Here is a 21427-nt window from a genome sequence, read left to right on the forward strand (position 1 = left end):
CGAGCCCAGTTTTCTCTGTAGCTTAGTGCTCCAGTGACAACACCACGCAAACTTCCGTGCTTGTGTGACAGCATCCCAAGCTAAGCAGAGGGAGGATGAATCCTGATTGGGTTGCTTGATATTTTGCTCCGTTATTCCATCCACTCTTTTGTAAGTTAGTACTTTAGAGAGACGCTCTTTCCGTCTCCCTCTCCTTTAACATGCGAGCTGGGCAAGTGGGTCACAGCTAGCGTCACTCTGGGAAGCATCGTGCATGAGAGAGAGTGAGCTTTCACATGCATGTTTGCAACCCAGTGTGTATGACAGTGTAATGCGGGTGTAAATTGGTGGCTTCATTCTCCACGAGATCCGATCCCTCCCACCTGTCAGAAAAGCTAATTATATTCACTCTGGGGTGCAGGCTGTGACGAGTGTGTGTGTCTGTGTGTGCAGGGGTGAGGAGTGCAGCACTGGGAAGCAGATTGGTCCAGAAATAGAGTGTGTATCGGGGGGGGGGGGTGCGTGTGTGTGGAGGGGAGAGGGATCTTGAGATCGATTTTCTCTGGAGCCCAGCAGCCCCCTCTCGCTGCCCTCACACCCATGTTCCTGCACCTTCGGGTGCCAGGGCAGCCCAGGGTCAGCTCGCTGTCAAATGTTTCCCTGGATCATCTTATAGGGCTGCGGTTTTGACACCACGTTTCGCCCAACAAATCAGGTCTGCTGCTGGTGTCGGTGATGTTCATGGTTTTATATTTGGTGTCTGACATCACTACTGAACCAGGTCCTGGTCGGGTCCTGATACGGCCGAGAAATACACTGTTAACCGTCAGAGCTTCCTTAATGCTGTGAATTGTGATGCGTGATTTTAGTGCTTCAGTTTCAGCTGCAGGGTCGCAGTGTGTGCACATGCAACAGTCACATCGCAGGACGTCGAGTACGCACGGCCGCAGCTAACGGTTATTTTATTTCTCGATTAATCTGCTGACTATTTTCTTGACTTAGCGATTGGTCGTTTAGTTTACCGAGTAGTCTTTGCAGTGAGTAAGTGAGGAAAGTTAACTCAAACAGGTCATTCTCCATCTTTTCTGCTACTCGACACAAAAGACGACAAATCTACAAGTGAAGTCGGTCTGGTAGTTGACCCGAGTTCAGGGTTTCTGGGTTGTACTCCAGAAATCAAGTCTTCATCGCTGTTCTCAAACAGCAGTTGTCAGAGGCAACACAGAATAACTTCGTCTACTGTTTCAGAGCAAAGAAGAAGAACTGATTTACAGGAAAAGAAAACGGATGTTTTATCAACATGAAGTTGATTTCTTTGGCACTTCTGAACGGGCATATTGCCTGTCACACAATGGCTACACAAGTGACAATTTTATTGACATGCTAAGTTACATACGTGCGATGACACGTATGTAACTGTTGTGTTGTGTTGTAACTGTATGTACTGATCAGTACACGGCTTCCCGATAACCAACCCAGCATTTTGGACAGCGCAAACATTTCCAGTACAAGTTATTGGCATCAAAACAACTTTTTTCTAAAATGTGAAATATTATAAAAATGTGGCGTCTCTCACAGAGGCCTGCAGAGAAGAGGAGTTAACAAAGCTGAAGCACATTCAGTGGGAGAAATAGAAAGTGAGATTGAGTGTAAAAGCTCAGTCCACTCCCCACAGCTCCATACATCCTCATTTTCATAAAAAGACAGAGAGAGAGAAAGGGAGAGCAAGCGGTGAAACGGGAAGAAAAAGCTAAAGTGGACAGAACATCTTTATCCCACACCAAGTTAACAATTTTCCACTTGATTTAAGGAATGCTTGGATGTCTCTGGGGCCTATTAGAGAGCTCTCTGCTGGGCCAAAACCAGGAGGAGTCAGCACATTTACCAAGAGACTGAGAGAATGAGCAGAAGAAGCAAGAAAGAAAAAGGGAGGGAGGGAGGGTAGGAGGGTAGGAGATGGAAAAGACAGTAAAATAAGAAAAGGGACATCACATGCATTTACATCTCGGGCATCAAGCCGACACTCTTGTCTGGAGCAGCTTACAGCGAGAAGAACAGAACAATAAAAGAGCTCAGGTTGCCTGGCTATTAACACAGGGAGTGTAATATTAAAAAATCAGAGTTCACACTGTCACTGGATGTTAGGTCATGTTCAGACCCACATTAGCACTGCATTAAAGAAACGCAGCTTCCTCATTCATTTCAATGAGACCACTGTGCTGATGCAGTGCAGATGGGACCCTGATGTAACGTCGTCCAGGGACTGCTGCTCGACGTTTTCTGCAGCGCCAAGCAGCGTCGTCGAGGAACGCACCACAATGGCCTTTTAAGAATGTGTTGCAAAGGAACAAATCTTGCAGCATCTGCTTCTAACTTTTGTCATGTTGGGGAAATCAGCACTTTATTTTCATCTGCATCTGTGATCTTGCAGGGTCGCAGAAAAGAGGGATCACAAAAACTACAATAACGACCTTCTCTGAGCGGGAACGTCTGCCATGAGGGAAATAATGCTCTCATGCAGGATATTTTGACTTCACTTTTGTACGGTGGAGACATGACGGCCATCTTTATCAAGACTAATGTGACAAAATGGCTGCTTTTCTGGACATTCCAATGTTGGGAAATGGGACGACGGCCCACTCTGAGGTGATGCGCTTTGAGACTCTGCTAAAGTGCGCTTCACTTTAGTGTCAAATGAAAAATTTAAGTTCATCTTTTGAGATTCACTGAGGGCAAAGTAAAAAAACAAAATGGAATACCGGCAAAGGCTACATATATGCTGAAGGCGCTGAAGCCTGTAGTAAAGTCTTGCTTTGTGGTTAAAACGGGTGAAATCAGACTCATGAAGCTTAACAGCCAATCTGGAAGCTTTCTGTTACCATCTACTGCTGAAACGGTCTCGCTGCATCAGCCCAGTGGCCACTGATAGAGCCGACAGGAGACAACGATAGCCGACCCTGCCAGACTGCAGTCGGTCACAGGTGCTCAATGACGCCTGACGGGACGAATGTCGCCTCCACCCGTCAGGAACCTGAAGGGGGAACGCAGGAGCCACATTGGAGGTAAAGTAAGAGGGGAAATAATTAAGAACAACTGAAGAAAGGTGCAATCAGGTGGACACCGACAGATCGTGTGAGGTGGAGGATGAGTGTGAGACAAAGCCAGGAAGAGGCAAGAGGAGGAGGAGGAGGAGGAGGAGGATGGAGGCGAGGAGGAGACTTAACCCCTGAGCTGCTGGAGTGTCTGCCTGCCTGGCCCATAGTGCCGTCCTCAGCAGTTTTCCCATCTATAATTACTGCCTGCTATCCATCATAGAGCCAGCAGAGCCTCACAGCGCAGCGCTCCATAAACACACACACACAAACACACTCACACAGGGGGAAAATCACAGAGCTAAGCACTTCAGCTAATAGAATAAATATTAATATCCCTTTTGTTTTCTATATCCTCATTTCCCCATGCACTATTTAAATGAGGTCTGACAGTGTGAAAAAGCATCTGTTTCACACTTGACGCTCAAAAACAAGAAGTGAGGAGGACGGGGGGGGGGAGACAAAGGGAGGTAAAAACATAGGAGAGGCGGGAGGAGTGGAGGGTGTGTTTGAGGTGGATGTGGGCACAGAGTGAGAGGGGGGAGTCGGGTGTCTCGAGTCATGTGTAGGTCTCTGTTACCCATCAGGCCCGCAATGTGTCACTCAGACACTACAGTTATGCCATTATGGACCACCTCCCCCTGCAGCTGTTCCTGCCTGTGTGTGTCACTGAGTGTGTGTGTGTGTGTGTGTGTGCCCAGGACGGATCTGTTACCAAACTGCTTGTTTACCTAAGCCTCAGTTTAACTTCAGTGGAACTGTATACATGCTGTACAATTTAATTATACCTTCAAAGAAGTTCACAATCAGGTAATGGCGTCAACGCGTTGCAAAGCAAAGATCTGGTGACATCAGATCAGTGTGAAGTCAAATTAACTCTGACGGTGTGTCACAGGAGTCACAGCAGTGAAACGACTTGTTTCAGTTATTTACAGACTCACACCAGGGCTCCTACACATTTTTCATTTCAGATTTCCAGACGCGAGTATCCAGATTTTTCAGACCAGATCTGACACCTGAGTACAAATATGTTAATGATGTACATAAATGCTTTTAAAAGTCAGACTGTTAACCTGTCTGTTACATTCTGACTGATGCCAGACGGCTGTAGTCAGGTACTGTAGGGTCAGGGCTCGACGCCGACGTTATTCTCTTTGACTACTGTCAAAAACTGAACATATTCAAAACGTTTGAATTTAAATGTCAGTAAACAGCTTATACGTGGGCCTCCCTGCAGAAAGCAGACATGTTTAGTTAGATAATACTTAACATCAAGTTTCCGTTCTTGCTAAATAAAAAGTGGTTAATTGTTCCTCATTCACTGCTGGGGACGTTAACTCAGAGCCGAATCGCGCTGACACATTTCAGTGTTGTTCACCTTCCTCTCACTTGTCACCAGCTGTGTCATCACAGAAAACTCATAGTTTTGGAACAGTTAGCAGAGATTAGTGGTAGGATGTAATTTGTACTCGCACACTGTGATCATAAATTATTTTTTCAGTTTGCACAGATCCGTTTTTTTGGGGTCAAATGCTTGGACTGTCGAGCTCTGCTTTAAGGCACCCTGAGCCCACCGCAATGCTGATCATTTTACACTAACATTGCATCCAGCTTCCTTTTCCCATCTGAAATCCTGAGCCAACCTAAATCCTTTACATTCTTGATTGTCAAATCAGCAGTCAGAAAACGTCCAGCGTTGAACACCTCAGAGGAAGTTAACTACCTGACGCTACCTGTACTCGCTCTATTTTCCCTGAACATACTGAATAAACAATATATGATTCTACAGAGCAACTCTGTCTTCGAAAACAAATTGTTTTCCATCCCATCTTTTCTTTTTTCCCATACAGTGACAGTGACAGTCTTTCTGAATGGTTCAGCTCGTGTCAGCTGACCTTCGTCTGGCCTGAGCCCAACACGGCTCAGACAGTCAACAGTCGTCTGTACTTGAGACTGATGTCATTTGAAGGTACTGACCCTTAAGTGTTTCAGCTGACGCCCCAGAAACAGAGAGACCACGCAGGAGCACAAAACTGTAAAACCTGCAACGATCAGTCAGTTAGCTGTCAACCAATGAATTAATCACCAAACTATTTTGATTTTGGACATCAGTTGGATCCACTCAGAATATCCTCCCCAGATGGTGACGGCCAAACTCGAGGGTTCAGAAAGATGTACAAAGCATTAGGTGACATCACAGTGGCTCCGCCCACTAGCTGTTCTGCAGCTTGTGGTGTACTGATAACGAGAGGTTCCCACAGGTATGTGTGTGCTTCTGTGTGCATGTGTGTGTGTGTGTGTGTGTGTGGTACCTTCTCTCCTGCGGGACAGTAGCCTTTGACAAAGTCCTCGCACACTTCAGCTTTGCGGGACACGTAGACGTGACTGTAGGGACAGTCGCTGTTGTTACAGATTCCCTTCAGGAAGTAGGAACACACGGGCATCTGCAGAGAACCACACACACAAACTGTTCACAACATCCGACAAAGACAAAGAAATAAGACGCATTTCGTCACAAATGTACAACAAAAAGAAGTCAGCAGAACATGACTTGTGTTGGAGGCCACAATAATTATCCACTTGTCCTACAAACCTTATCTCACATGTTGTCAACATGCACATGAGCCTCATCTTATTTACTGACCTCCATACTGCCTGTGTGTTTGTTTACAGAAGAATGTCAGCGTCAGAGGCAGGGTTTTCCAATAGTCTTTATGTTTCATTTATTGGGACTGTTTTATCTATTTATTGTTTTACAATAATATTGCTTAGCTCAGTTATTCTACGGAAAACGTGACACCCACCACCAGTGGTAGCAGACTTTCCTCACATATTCTGGGGCTGCCACAAACTCTCACAAACCCAAACAGATTATTAATAAAAGAGACTGAATCGATTTTGGTATCAGTCTGACTCAGCTTTTGATTGGCATTCTTCCCGAAAACAGCTCATTTTCTGTTTCGTTTCTGCTCTCCATCAAGCTCATCGTCCTGAGTTGTACGATTTAAATAAAAAAAAGGACACAAACATATAAGAAAAGGGCAGAGTGATCAGGGGTGTTGAGAGCCCGAGCTGTCATGACACAATATGAGTTTGTAAACAGACGTGCGGTTCTGTCACGGACAGTTCAGACGTGTCCAATGTGCCAAGCAATCCGTCACACTGAGCAGCTAAATTACCTTAATTGCAGTTGACAGCAGCAGAGTGAGAGTGAAAGTGTGTGTCTTGACAGCGTGTGTGCATGGTGTGTGTGTGTGTGTGTGATCTACATGCGGGCGAGCCTAGTCGAGGCTAAATATACCTCTGAGGCAGGGGTTCGGTGGAGAAAGAATGGGGGGAGGTCGGGGGAGGCGGAGTGTGAGAGGGGCTCCTCCTAGTTGGGATGGGATCAGTTCTACCTAATTAACTGCTACAGAAATATTTATCCAGGCTGCAGCTTGTCCAGTTCTCATGATGTGTTTATGTGCTCTGGATGTGTGCACACAGGCTGGGCCAGTGGTGGAGGGAGGGGGAAGGACAGGGGTGGTGTTCCCGGGTGCATGGGGTGGGGTGGGGGGTAATGCCAGGGGAGTGGGCTCAGGAGTGTCTGGTTTCGAGATATTTGTGGTAGTGTGTGTGCGTGGGGGCACTGGACTCAGGGTTCGGGCTAGCCTGTCCACACTAGCACCCGGCTCAGGTTCGGAGGGGCTGCTGGGTCCCCTCAGATCAAGCCCACTTCACCCCCAGACTCTCGCACATGCCTGTTTAAGGAGTCCACATGAAATAAGAGCAGGAGGGTCCTGGGGAGGGAGGTGGCATTACAAACAGACAGCTGGGCTCTCAGCACTCAGAGGCAGCAGTGTGACGACCAACACAGGTGCAGGGCATTGTGTGTGTGTGTGCAGGGTGAGGCAAGGCACCTGTTGTAGGGTTGTTTGTCTCAAGGAAGAAAAAAAGCTTTCCCTTTTTGAACGGACAGAAGCCCGTTTTCACTGATTTATTCCTGTTACACGCAGCAATAAATTCCAACTAAAACGAAGAGACGAAACCGCGATAACAGAACGTTTTTCCTTCATGTTGTTTTACACACCAGCATATGTAATTCCTGAGTCATTTTGATTCATTTTTGATTTCTTTGTCCTGTTTGATTTGGCTGAACTTGTGGGTGTAAGTGGACTGAAAGAAAGCTGAGAAAATCCGATAGAACGAGTTGGTGAATTCTTTGTTTTGCTTGTGTGAAGAGTTTTAAGTTTAATGGTTTCACTTCAACTGTTATTAATTTTGATAATCGATTAATCATTTTGGTCTTTTTTCAAGCAAAACTGAAATTTCAAAATTTCATAAATGAAACTGTTAATCTAATCGGGTTTGAAAATAATCGCCATATCTGTCATACTGTGCTGTATGCTTGTATTTAAAAAATACCTCAATAACATTTTTTAGGATTCTGACTCCGACATTTGCATTCTTAATTAATCTGACATTTATTTGGCAGTAAATTTATTGATTATGTCCTTCAGTTTCCAGAGTTGATGTGGTCAAAATGTTGTTTTGTAAGCTGAAACCGGCATCCAGCGTTTGATCAATTATCAACAAATTTTCAGTCCATGGACTAAATACTTTGATCATCACTTCAGCCACAGTCAGACAGCCTGCGCGGCTTGTGTTCCACTCCCACCAGCATCTCTCACCAGGTCGCAGGTGACACACACTCAGATTGATCCTTCTGGACTGTCAATCGAACACGTGACCCTCAGTCACAGGCTCTCATCTCTAGGCTGCTCGTTTACCCTGCATGAACCCCCCCATCAGGTCAAGTCTTCCTCACTCCTTCCTGTGTCATGGAAACAGGAGATGTGCCAGGAACCAAATACGATCCACGATGAGCGTACCCAATCGCGTGTCGTCTTACACTTACACACTGTACCCTGGCCCTTCCAGAGAAAACCCACAAAACGCCACGCTGGTGCGAGCGGTTACCTTCTCCTTAGCCACCTTATGGGAGAACGGACACGTCCCGTCCGCCTGCTTGCACGTCCCCCGCAAAAACCTGCACACAGAGAACGGAAACGAGCCTGAAAACTTGGGAGCTAATCGAACTGCTAAGTGGGAGGAGCTGCTGGGAATGAAAAGTGTTTTTATTTTATTTTATTTTTGTTTTTATACACAAGAGATACATTTGTGTATTTTTGTACTCAGACTGCCCCAGATGGTTCCATCAATGTTCAAACCCAGAAAACCCACAATTTAAAGCTTTTCATAATTGTTTGAAGTGGAGATAAAATTTGATTAACCCTGCCATACAAGTCTTAAAGTGCCACACACGCCAGTTCCACAGAGAATCTTTTGCTTCCTGTGCCGGTGATGTTACCTGGTGCAGACGGCCACCTTGTCCGGGTCGTGGATGTAGGGACAGCTGTTGCCACGGTTACACTTGCCGAAGCGGTTGTAGTACATGCAGTACTGCTTCGGCTGCTTCTTCTGGCGAGCTTGTCTGATGATGGCGAGGCTCCGCTGGACCGCGCGGCTTGTTCCACAAAACACAAACAACAAACCAATAACGAGGACAAAAGTAACTAAAACTCTCACCCTCCTGTGAGGAGCTGCTGGTAAATGCATCCTCCACATGTTCTTTTTAATTTTGAAAGATTAATTCTGTTGATGGTGATGTAAGATATTTAGGCAGTTAATTAGTTAAAGGCAGTTAATACTCGGGATGGGAGGGGAGAGGATCAAATCACGAAGTGGATTTGATTTCACGATGGAGCGGTTTCATAAGGACAGCAGGAAGGGACGAGGTGAAACAGGCCGTGCCCAGATGAGCTTACCTGGCTAAATGACGAGTACTGGAGGGTCGGCTGAGTGCAGCAGACACGGGTGAGACCTGGGCGGTGCTGAAAGACCTTCCTGAATGGGGACAAAATGGGACACGTGAGAAAGCTGAATGAACCCTGGGTTCACTTTTCGGTTGAATCCAGGAGATCTCTACAGTGACTGCAGTCCATCCTCGTGTAGGTCAACAGGTGCATCACTTTGGCAGCAAACCGGCGAAAAACCCACAAACGTTCAGTTCTGATGCATGAGGATGTTATGTGCTCCTACAGATTTAGCAGACTACATGTGTGCGTGTGTGTGTGTATGTGTGCAGAGGAAGGATGGAAGTATGCTGTGAAGTATATGCATGTATTAGCAGCATCACTGCAATGTCCTACAATACATTAAGAGCTCCTAACTGACTTATGCTGTGAAATGTTACCACAGTATCTCAAGCGATTGGTTTTGCGTGGTGATGAAGACACAGACATGTTTGAGAGGAGAGACGCTCGGCTCTCACCTTGACTTTGACTTCATTGTCTGATTGTCCTAATTTACATAAAGCTCATCTTAAGTAGAAAATGACGGGGGAAAAAAAACCAACTTTTATGACTCATCAGGTCAGATACGACAGAAGTGAAGCCATCCGAGTGTGTTTGTGCAGCCAGATGCAATAATAACCTGATATGTGCCTGGTTATTTATACTGCGGTAGTTTGACACACTGATTCCAAAGCCAAACGTGACGTCCAACTCTGTTAGGGAACATCATAAACACTGTGTACCCAGTGCACCCCACACGGGAAAGGTGTGTGTGTGTGTGTGTGTGTGTGTCGGGTTGTTCAAGGCCATGACGGCCACAGAGGACGAGAATGTGAGGAGGCAGTTGATCTCATTCAGACCTCTAAATTTGGAAGGTTTTTGGCCGTTGAGGCCCTCATCGTGTGTTCGCTGTGCTGTGATTTACGCCGAGCTGAATTCCAGGCTGGTGGGCCCAGACCGGGAACAAATGTGAAGCTCGCCGGGGGAAGATGTTAGTCCACAAGCCCTGCTGGGGGCGGGGAGACACCTGAGGCATGTTTCTGGAGGAGGTGTTGGGATGCTGGTCACGAGTTTAACAGTGCTGAACTCTCCAATTCCACCTGCAGGTGTAGCTGCTACAGAATGTGTATGAGAGAGGAGGAGGTAGAGGCAGATCCGGGCTTTAATCTGCACCATGCGGCTCTCCAGACCCTCCCCCCTCGCTGCTCTGACAGATGACAACTTTATTATTTCAGATGGCAAATCCAGCCAGCACCCGTAAGTCTATTAGAGAGCATGTGGACGGAGCGGCAGCCACAAACGTGAATAAGCACTTGCTTATCACCTCACAAACACACACCTGTACTTGCAACACATGTCCTGAACAGAGCTGGGTATCAAACACTTTGATTAGACATTTCTGATCCAAGCTGAAATAGTGAGGCTGTGTTTAATCAGGAAGTTGTGTGTGTTTTGTTAAATGAAAGGCTCTGATGCAGCCTCCTCTCACTCAGTGTCCCATCCACAACACAATCTGATTGGTTACACGTCACCACTAACAGCCTATCACACTGAATTATCTCAATGTGCAAAGTATTTAAAAAAAAGGCTGATGTAGCAGAAAGCTGATTCAAATAAAGTACAAGCACCTAAAGATTGTGCTTAGCTACAGGGCTTGATTGAACTGAATTCTTAATTTTTTTTTTTTCAGAGCAACAATTTAGTCACAATGGATCCTGGTCCGGTGCAGTGCAGGTGAATGGAAGGAATCATTAGCTACACATTCACTCTCTTCAAAAGAAGCTTCTTGGTTTTCTGTATTGTATTGTGTTTATGTATGTTGCATCTGATAAAAGACTGTGTGCGAGTGTGTTTGAATCGTCTTTGTCAGCGGGAGAGAAGTTTCTAAAGTGATTCTGCAGCTCAAGTGTTAGCTTACAAAACTCAGAACCACTGCAGCTCGACAGCCGCATTGTGTTTAGTTGTGTACAAAAAGCAAACAAACAGTGGAGCCAATATGGAAGGTCTGGAACAAGTTTTTCTTTTTTTGAATAATAAAAGGAAATTTAATCTTATCTAGCGAGCTGTGGTGATGAGGGTGTGCCCACTCGCACTGCGGTCACAACCAGCAGCAGTCCAATACATAACACTTAAAAGGTCTGGTGTGTAGGATCTGAGGCCTGAAGCTTTGTGTGAGATTAGATTAGTCTCTTACATCTGCAGAGGCAGCAGGTCCTCCTCCACAAAGTCCACCAGGGTTCTGTTTTATTTGTTAGGCTTTACATTCAGCTATTTCAAGTAGGTTACTTCTCATTTCAGCATTTTAGTTCCACTTAATTCTCCACCTTATTTTGGTGTTTACGGAAGTAAAAGTAAGACATTACTTTTCACAATCTCTGTGGGACACCTGAAAAGTACGAGAGTGGGCTGAGGGGTGTTCAGCTCGTTACAATCCGCAACCACGCCACGAGACGCCACTAAATCCCACACACTGGACCTTTAACTCTGGAGTATAATACAGCTTGGCTTTTCTCTATGGACCGGACGGGACTTAATGTGAGGTCACACAAAAGAACTCCAGAGAAGAGAAAAATGGAAGACTGACCCCATGACTTTGGAGGGCTTCAGTGTGTTTCCTCTCAAGGAATATTAAAGCTTGAAATTTCCAGGCACTAGAAATGACCACAGCCCTCTAACCGTCATCAGCCAGATGTACCCGCCACGAGTCAACCGACAGCTTTACGTGTCAGGGACAGTACCTGTTCGGTTGATCGACATGCTGGACGCCGCGGTGCGGGACAGCTTGTTGGCCGACACTCGGTACAGGGAGCCACGAATCCAGCACATGCTGCTTCGTCTCCAGTGCTGAGTGGACGACGGGTGTCTGTCGTGGGGAGCTCGCAGACGGCTCTGAAGGAAACTCCTGAGAGGACGAGGGACACAAAAAGAAAAACAGATGGGTGAAATAAGAGATGAGAAACTCACATTCAAATTAAGTTAAAGTAAAAGGGCGATTCAGGCTTATTACAGCTTGGAGTGATTAGAATTATTCATGAAATTCAGCTTACAAACTGTGTGAAATTATCAGTCGTTCTCTGAGCCGGAATGATATTATCTGCTCATCCCTCCCTCGGTTTCACCCCTCTTTTGCCTTCCACTATATCTCCCCTCCTCACTTTATGTTTCCCATCCTATAGTCTCCCCTCCTCCCTCCCTCCCTCCCATGTCACAGCACTCTGTTAAATTGCTCCTCTAATGGAAAGGACGGCAGTGTGGAAATGGAGAGAATTGAAAAGAGGAGAGGAGGAAATCAATGAGATAATAGGCAGGGCAGAGGGCCAGGGCAGCGAGGTTGGCCCCTACACTGGAGCGAGAGACCACACACACACACACACACGCAGTATGACAACACACTCCTGCTACAGTATGTACAGTACACACTATCACAGGCCTCCACACACACAGCACACATACACGCTCACCATTCAGAAGTCACTCAGCAGGTAGGTGTGTGCGGTCTGCGAGCCTGCATTGTGCACGGGGCTGCCGGGTGGTGGTGGTGGGGCGGTGCAGGGGTTATGGCGATAAATTGCGCTGTCCTGTCACTTCTATTTGGGGCGGATTGGGGCTGGTGTGCAGGGTGCCGCTGGAGGTAATTTGCTGCCGTATTTCAGATGGGCTGGAAATGGGTTTAGAGCGAGAGTTCATGCCTCCCATTACAGGGAAAAGAGAGGGTTACCCCGAATGCACGCCACGCGCAAAACAACTGACACGGACGCTTAACACGCTGCAGCCAGCGCAGAGCTGCTGCACTGCTGCAAATAAGAAAGAAGAGGAAAAAAAGGTGCAAACATCAGCCATCAGCTGCGCTCATGTACAGTCTGGCCGACCGCGCACCATAACTCAGCAGCACAGACACTCAGTTTCACTGACACAAGATCAGTGGCTGCCCTACACAGGCCAACTGCAGCCAGGGGAGCTGTAATGGAGGCTAATGTCGGAGCGCTGACTGCCACCCAGGGAGGCTTAAACAAGGAGCGGGTGGCCCGGGGAGCCACAATGGAGGTTAATGGGGATATGACATGAACAGTTAACACAGACGGCAGTTAACCCTGACACAGGGCCGCAGTGACCGGGGGTCTAACACCGAAAATATGAGGCTTTTTTCTCGCTGGGTTCGTCCGTTTGTGTCCAAACCTCAGACTGAGGTCCTGCATCAGTGTTTACTATCAGGGATGTGCGTAATTAGTCCAGTAGACTCCATTAGCGTCCACGTAGGAGCCATTTCAAAAGCTAAGAGTATGTAAGACACCATGTTGCTCCATTAGGTGTCACCTTTGTGCTTTGGCTCACTTAGAGTACAGGTAGGGACTGTCACTCAGGTGTTGCTGGACAGAGGAGCACAAACAGCTTTTTGATGCTATGCTAGGCTAATGCCACAAAGTCCTGGTGAAATGTTTTGCTGTATGGAGATGTTACATCCGACTCTGGTGCTACAGAAAGCACGTCAGTTATTAGCCCGTCTGTGCAGCATCTCGTGGCTTTAAGTTTAGGCTTAACTGCTACATTTGGATTACAGACTGACATCATTTGCACTGAAATATCATGGCACATATTGCTTTTTAAAAAAACAGCATCTGATGTTAACTACACTGGTTAGCTGCTGTGTCTGAGATGTTACTGAAGAGTGTGACACACTTACACAACATGTACACAACGTTTAAGCTTATAGAAGTCATCATGACATGTCAAAGACATGAATTTAATCAGAAAAGACATTCCTATGACCAGGTGTTTTTTTCTGACCTGAAGGGAGACAACGCGTCAAAGCGCCGTCAGCATAGATCTGAAAAAACCGTGAACATGTCAGTTTTGTCTGTTTTACTCTCAGTTGATGTGTGCTGGAAGCCTCATCTGTGTTGGACTGAAGTCCTCTGTGTGGCTGCACACATGTGTTTGTGAATGGGTTTCACCCTCGGGTCAAACACCATTAGTGAAAACAGCCTCTGCAGGAGCAGATTACCTCTGCAGTAAGGTAATTATGAAAAGACGGGAGGAAGAAGAACAAAAGCAAAGAGTGGAAACAGCTAAAGAATCAAAGGTGATGCCATCATGTCAAAAGGAGCAGCTGTTTGTCCTCTCCGTCCTCAGACTCCTCTCAGCCTGCTCGCAGTGATGCGTTGATCCCCAGGTGACACCTTTTGTCCCAGCATGGTGAAGGCAAGACCTGCCCTGCTCTGATTTCCTCCCCGTGACCTGAACTCCTCGTGGCTAAACTGAGCCAACCAACGAAGGCAATGACTGCAAGCTGGAATCCTCATTTTGGCTGCTAATATTCAGACTTATATTTATATACTTAACTTAATACTTAATACTTAATTAATACAACTCATATTTTTTAGAACCACCTTCCATAGACGATGTAAAGACCCTTATTGGGTGACCAGAGTCACAAAACGTGTCTGTCTAGAAGCTTCCTGCAGCTCGGACAGAAACTAGTAGAAAAGACTTCATAACTATGTAGACACTTGGGGTGCCAATAAATCTAAAAGCCAGTAAAAAATATACCCAAAGCCCAAAGCTGCAAATGCACCGACATATTCAAATTTAATTCAAATCACACAAGAAAGAGAAAAGAAGAAAATCGTCACATTAGAGACGCTGGGACCAGACAATGTTTGTGTCCATTCAGCTCATCGAGTCACCAGCTAATCGTGACAATCGTAAAAGTACAATCACTGCACTTTGCATTCATTTAGTCGCGTTGTAAAACGCAGAGACGATGACTAGAGGTCACAGTGAAAGAACGCTAACTTCCCGAAAAGAAAAGCAGAAATACTGTGAGAAGAGGAAGAAATGAAGGAGGGAGAAAGGGCACGCAGAAACTCCCCTGTGACTTGTCTCATGTGAGTGTATGTGTGTGAGTGTGCGAGCACAGGCAGGTGTGTGTGTGTGCTGCTCTGACCATGCGATGCACAGATAAAGGAGAGCGCGATTCAGCACTACTGGCGCCGTTGATGAATGATCCGACTTTTGTTTTAGTGACAGGGAAGAATTTGGAGGGTCGCGCGACTGCTCAGAATAATGCTGCCCTCGTCTATTTGTCTGCAACCCAAGCATTAGTAAGCTCATATTGGGAAACAGTTACCCTTGAAACGGAGCACAGCAAAAACAGTCATCTGGCTAATTCCAACAGCAAGGACTGCTGCTCTTGTTTCGGCACTTAAAGGAAACCAAAGCAGCGTCATTACGATCCCATCAAATCGAACTTCGACTGTAATGAACAAAACCCCCTTTTAGGCACTTGAAGAGGCAAAACAGAGAATTATCTGTGTGGAACACCATGTGGAGAGCCGTGTGAACACGGGTGGTTGACAAACGTGATAAGCACAGAGTAAATGAATGAATTGCGGGTATAAAAGGCGATGAATGGTGGAGTGAATGCGGGAAAAGGAGGAGAGAAGTGAAGAAGAGGGAGCACTGCTTCACTTTATTGCCCAGTCTCTTACTTCCTGTACTGATCGATACTGAAGCACTAAAGGAGATGAGCGCCTGGACCCTGCAAGTGTGTGTGTGTGTGTGTGTGTGTGTGTGTGTGTGTGTGTGTGTGTGTGTGGATGCATACAGTAAAATAGTACACTTATTTAGGGCTGGAGGGTCTCGCCATGTTGGTTGGTTTAACAGTTAGGTCAGAAATAAGTTAGAAAAAGATAAAGTTAAAAGACATCAGGGTAAGAATTAGATTAACTCAGCCAGACCTGCAGGAAGTTGTGTCATGTTTAAATTATTATATTAAATACAAAGAGAGACAACAAACAAATAGAAGAGGAACAGAGCAGACGTATGGACACGAAAAACTGAAGACGGGACAGCGAAGAGAAGAACAGAGAGGGTGTGAGAGATGAAGGGAGGGCTGGGCTGTAATTTATCCTCCAGTGTGCATGCTTTACGGCTTTCTTAATTCAACTCCTGCTACTATTAATGGAGTTAATGTTGAGATTATATCTATTTTCTGGTCGCGGGGGTTGAAATACTGCAGCCGATTCCCCCGCCCCTTCAAACTGCCGCCCGGCACTAAATCACCGTCCACGCTCGTTATGGCTGGAAAAAGGTGAGAGCAGGGCATGCTGGGTAGGAGGGAGAAGCGCTCCTCCTGTGGGTCTGAAAATGTGCGACTGATTTGACTCTTCAGTGTTTGTGCTCTTCGTCCCCGGCTGCTTTATGGAAGAGCTCTTTGTGCTGCGGGACACAACGTTTCACCAGGTTTTGGTGAAATCTGATCTCTCCGATAAGCGCAAAGCAATCGAAAACAAGGGAACTGAGGCGATGTAGCAGCATCGCTTAGGAATTTCTAGGCTGAAGAGCACAAACACTGTGATTTAAACTGGATCAAAGGACAGTTGATTGTTAAGTCTCATTCTCAGGTCGCTTCGTGTTTGCGATGGCGTCCAGAAATTGTTTTTATACACATGTCACATTTCAAATTGTAACTTTAAAAGATAATTAAATTTACGCTCAGGTCCTTCTTTAAACATTTTAGCAAAGTCATTTAGAATCCATAAGGCTACCCGGCTCGATGTCACAGCTCCGCCGTGAAAGGCGGGGATGTGTTTCACGATGCATGGCCCCGGGTGAGCGGATCAGCTATGAGCAGGCTGCAGAGATAAGAACATATGAGGACAGGGATCAGCGGGTCTGATAGGCCAAAGATGAAGAGCAGCACTCAGTAGTTAAGAGCAGAGAATATGAGCTCATGCTCCGCTCAATAGCTTCAAACTGATAAAAGTGGAGGCTCTTTGGAGTTAAACAGATAGATAAGCACGAGAAAGGAGAGCGCGGGTGGGTGATGGGTGATGTGGGGGGTTGGTGATCCACTATCCCCAGGGACCCGACCTGTCCCTCTCCCTCCCTATCTCTTTCCTCACTTCTCCACTCTTGGTGATATTTCACAAGATGTCAGGGGGCTCAAATTGAAAATCCCTTGATGAATCAATATTTACTGCAGCAGCTAAATGAATAGTAATAAGTCACCAGAGGCTCAGTGCAGCCACAGCCCAGGGCGCACTGTCTCACCAAATCTGGATTACACAAATGAACCGCACCCATCAACACACACACACTACAAATGCTTTAATTACAAAGGGCTACCCCAACGAATCGGACCGAAAGACAAATGAGATTTCAAAAAGAGTGGACACTGCAGATAGTTTCATTATCGTAAGCTCAGGTTTTGTATCTGCCTCAGGGGTTTTGGATGCAGTTTTGTTTGTGGTGCTCACAATATGGCTGGGAATCTTTGGGAATCTCACCACCATGCAGCAGCATGTACAAAAATAACTTCAGGCTTACAGCTTCTGAAGAGAAAGAAAAGTCTCATCTTCTCTTCTGCTCGAAAAGTTGACTTACAGTCTGGACGCGCCGTTGTGCCACTGATGATCATATGTGTTTCAGAAGCTGTGGGGTGCAGAATCCTGCTCTAAACATTTATTCAGACATTTATTTTTGCTGAATAAAATATCTAACTTACTGATTAGTAACTTAATCCTGGAGCAGACACAGGTGCTCTTATCCCACTGTCAACCTTGTGTTTGTGAATGTGTGTGTGAGACAGTGTAGTCATACCTCAGCCACAGAGAGCATCCTGTTAATTCTCTACACATTAACAGATCGTCAGAACCAACCACAACAACCTGTCCAGACTTTTCACAGTCACAGGATGGAACTGCTGCAGGCAAAAAAGCTCAACACCCCTTGGAAAACCACCGTCACCGCCAGGTGTGTGTGTGTGTGTGTGTAGTGATGAAGCCATGAATAAGACATGAACTTAATGTCCGTCACACAGTAATGACCTCCTCATCAACTAATGAACTCTCCACTCTCAGACATGGCCTGACCACAACAATCAGTCATATCATACAAACCAGGTGCTCTCTGCTCTTGGACTGACATGATTTGACATCCATCCATTCATCCTTCTATCTGTGCAGGGACAAAAAAGAAGGTGGGAGTAATGACATAAAGAAACAGAGCCACGCCATCCTTCATCTCTCTGTGAATCTGTCCTGCTGCTCCACTGTGAAGTCATAAGCTGTAAATGCTTTATTCTCTGGGTTATCTTCTGTGTAAAAACGAGCACCGTAAATTTCTGACCTCGTCCACTCATGCTGCACATGATGGTGACATAAAGGACAGAAGGACATTGTTCACGTTACACACTGACCTGCAGGAGGTGAGCGTGCGTGTGTGTCGTGGTTTACCTGGCAGACTGGATCCTCTTGGCTCTCCAAGAGAGGGCGGGGTTGTAGTGGAGGGTGTGTCCGGCGCTGCCCGGGCGTGTCCTGAACTCGCGCTGAAATGCAGGGCCACGTTGAGAACAGTGGGCGGGGCCTGGGGACAGCAAAGCTCACAGATCAGTGTGAAAGTCTGCGGCCCGAAAAACACCTCGTCGGTAAGTGAAACAAATGCACATAAAGGCATCATTTGGAATGCATAAAACTGTGCATACACACATAAGTTTGTCTGAGGACTCTGGCAGGTGTGCTCTTTAATAAGCTTCACATATAAAAATGAGAGGGAATAACAAAGGCAGAATTTTTATGAGCCTAATAAATCATATCCTCTGTCTCTTCCCTCGCTGCCTTCATCCCTCCTGCCTGCTCTCCCTCCCGCCGTCTCACTTTAAGTCTCATTCGTTATATCATTTTACAGATCCATCAGGGAAGAGGCGTAAGAGAGGAGAGATCGGGAAAGAAAAAAAAAAGAGGACTAAGTGTTTTTATTTATTTATTAATCTGGCTGTGTATCCATCATGTTGTTTTATGACGGCCTACGTTTGCCGACGTACTCGCACACTGAATTTAATTTGCATCGTGAGTCGTCTAAGTCCTCGTTCACACCAGTTCACTGAGATCAGAGGCAACATGGGCCAGGAGGATGTGGCTGAGGTCAAAGGCATTCATTCCTCCCTCATTAGACACCTCCTGATATGACAACGTGGGTGAGGGCGGTGCTGGTGGAGGCTGACAGTCCTCCGCAGCAGCACGTCGCTATAAAGAAACGAGAGCAGTCAGGCGATCGGCAGGTGATACGCAAGCCAACAGTTTATCCAGAGTTTGGATGAGCTGTAGGAGATGCACACGTAGACAACGTTAACGTGAGTAAGAAAAAAAAAAATCAAAAGAACTTCAGCTGCACAAAATATATAAATTCAAGCACTTTCAACATCTGTTAATGTCTGTTTGCACAAAACTCTCAGAGCCCTGATGTTTTTCCTTCACAAACTTTCAAGGAACCTTGTTCTTTTTGTAGTTTTGTTACAGCATGATCAAATGTTTGCTTTACTTCTTAGTTGCCTTTGTGGCTTCCAGATAAATCTGGACTCCACGTTTGCAGGTTACTGCAGCTTGTTCCTCCTCAGTGTTCAGATTACCGCAACACAACATCATGAAAAGTTAGCCTTTTCTGAATTCATTTGTCTCAAACTGAATGGCACCTCATGAAGAGACAGAAACCTTCCAACGACACAGCCTGAAAAGTACGATTTAGCACAAAATGAATCAGTTTAAATCATTCTACCCCCCCGCCCTCCAAAAAAAAACCCTCTTGCATGTCATTATCCGCTCTACCTCTTCTAGCAGTCATTCACTGTGGTGGTCAGTGACAGCACTCTGTCTTCCTAATGAGTAAAGAAAAGCCAGAGTGAGGCAAGTGCGAAAGAGGGATAACAAATGAGTTTATACAGCCGCTGAGGAGCTCATTTCCCCATCACCTCTTTCACAAGTCTTTAATTGCCAATTGTCAGGATTGTCGCCGTTTTAATTAGCGTCCAATAACAAAGCGTGACCACGAGGGCCACGGTGACAAACAATAAAATGATTCGATTTCCACTTGGAGACATTCTGCCTTCTCCCCACTCCTCCCCCTCGCTCTTCCTCCCCCCAGGCGCTGAATTCATTTGTCAGCCGGGATGCAGCTCCGGATCAGCCGGAGAATTCATCTCAGACAAACATTTACTGCTGGGAGGGTAACTGCATGTACAGGACACACACGCATACAAAGACACACACACACCCTGTGTCCCTGTACAGGCACACAACATGACGTGTACGGGTGAAGGTTATAAGTCTCTGTTGTGCAGAGGTGAAGTCCCTCCACTTCCACTGGACCACCATGAGACCTCATTTCAGAAAATTAATGCAACCACGTTTAGATCCTGTTTAATTTGTATTAATTTGTATATTAGGTGGAATTCATGGCAGAATCCAAACGGGATCAAACGGGGTGATTTGCCTCTCGTCGTTAACTACCACACGTTTGTTCTGAAATAAGGTTGAGGAGTAGAGAATTTTCCTAACTCTCCCATGCCTATACGACTCACGACAGGCGTGTAACCTGGAACAAGGATCCAGATCACAGCTTAGTCGATGTGCTGTATGCTAAACTGGACGTAACCCGAGTAACGACACGTCGGCTTGATGCTCCATTAGCAGAGCAAACTTAATTTTAAACTGAAAACAAATTCTGAACGGCAGTTTAAGATGTGACATGAGATGATAAACCTCGTGGGTTTTATCCTGTGTGTCTGGTATGAAAGAGGAACCCAGTAAAGAAAAGAGAGACAGCACCAGGGAGACTGCAGGGGGAAAGTGGGGAGCAGGTTCAGTACAGGATTAGTTGCCTGGCTTGTAGTCACTTTTTCTCCCACAATCAATCTGTAATGCAGTCAGAGCTATTTGGGCGTCCTGGCAGATGACAAATAGGGCTTGTCAAAGGTGCTGCCACGATCCCCACCCTGCAGCCTCGTACACCCCCACCCTCCAGCATCCCCGACCTGCACCTCAATCTGCCAGTAAACCCCCGTTCCAACATCACTACGCTTGCTGTGTCCACGACGCCGTCACACAGCTGTTCCACCTTGGCTACTGTTTAATGACATCTATAGTGAGCTGTACTGTTGGTGAGCATCCCTCAGTGTGTGTGCGTGCGTGTGTGTGTGTGTGTGTGTGTGTGTGTGTCAGCAGGGATGGATGGACGGTACTGCTCTGATTGTAAACCCCTGCAGGTTGTGTTGCTTGAGTGGCTCTGGGAGCGATGGGGTCTCAATCTTCCACTACAGGACCATGACCAATGAGCATGTGAACACACACACACTTACTCACACATATACACTTGGGGTCTCAATCTTCCCTTAATAGACCTTTGACAGTGGCCTGCACTGCAGTGTGTGTGTGTGTGTGTGTGTGGAGCGGAGACGTGGCGCCCGGTGCTGTGAAGGCGCCGTTTGCAGACGCGTGCAGCTCACATGCCGCCCATCCATCTCTCGCTGACTTGCTGCTGCGAATCCACAGATAATCTTCTCCAGTCGCCAACCGCCGCACACTTCGCAGTGACGCCGGAGAGCCTCATTAAGCGGTTGTTCAACATATTTTCTCACTCCATGGGAATGTACCCACGCAGTTTCAGCTTCATTGGCTCAGATTCTGAGATAACCGTTACTACAACAGCGCTGAGAGGAATTTGTTTGTGACGTACCATTTTGATCTG

At 46.4% G+C, this 21427-nt stretch overlaps 1 protein-coding gene across 2 annotated transcripts in view; it reads right to left on the reverse strand.

Annotated features, from left to right (window-relative positions):
- Positions 1–21427, reverse strand: part of zc3h3 (zinc finger CCCH-type containing 3) — a 47762-nt gene that overhangs the window by 4070 nt on the left and 22265 nt on the right. For both annotated transcript variants that reach the window (XM_046390863.1, XM_046390864.1), the window contains exons 4-9: positions 18142–18271; positions 11644–11807; positions 8879–8957; positions 8422–8577; positions 8031–8100; positions 5384–5515 (exon numbers count right to left, since the gene is read on the reverse strand). In XM_046390863.1, the coding sequence (XP_046246819.1) occupies positions 5384–5515; positions 8031–8100; positions 8422–8577; positions 8879–8957; positions 11644–11807; positions 18142–18271 (731 nt within the window). The remainder of the gene's footprint in view (positions 1–5383; positions 5516–8030; positions 8101–8421; positions 8578–8878; positions 8958–11643; positions 11808–18141; positions 18272–21427) is intronic.

The sequence above is a fragment of the Scatophagus argus genome, chromosome 6 (assembly GCF_020382885.2).
Source record: "Scatophagus argus isolate fScaArg1 chromosome 6, fScaArg1.pri, whole genome shotgun sequence".
Taxonomy (NCBI): domain Eukaryota; kingdom Metazoa; phylum Chordata; class Actinopteri; family Scatophagidae; genus Scatophagus; species Scatophagus argus.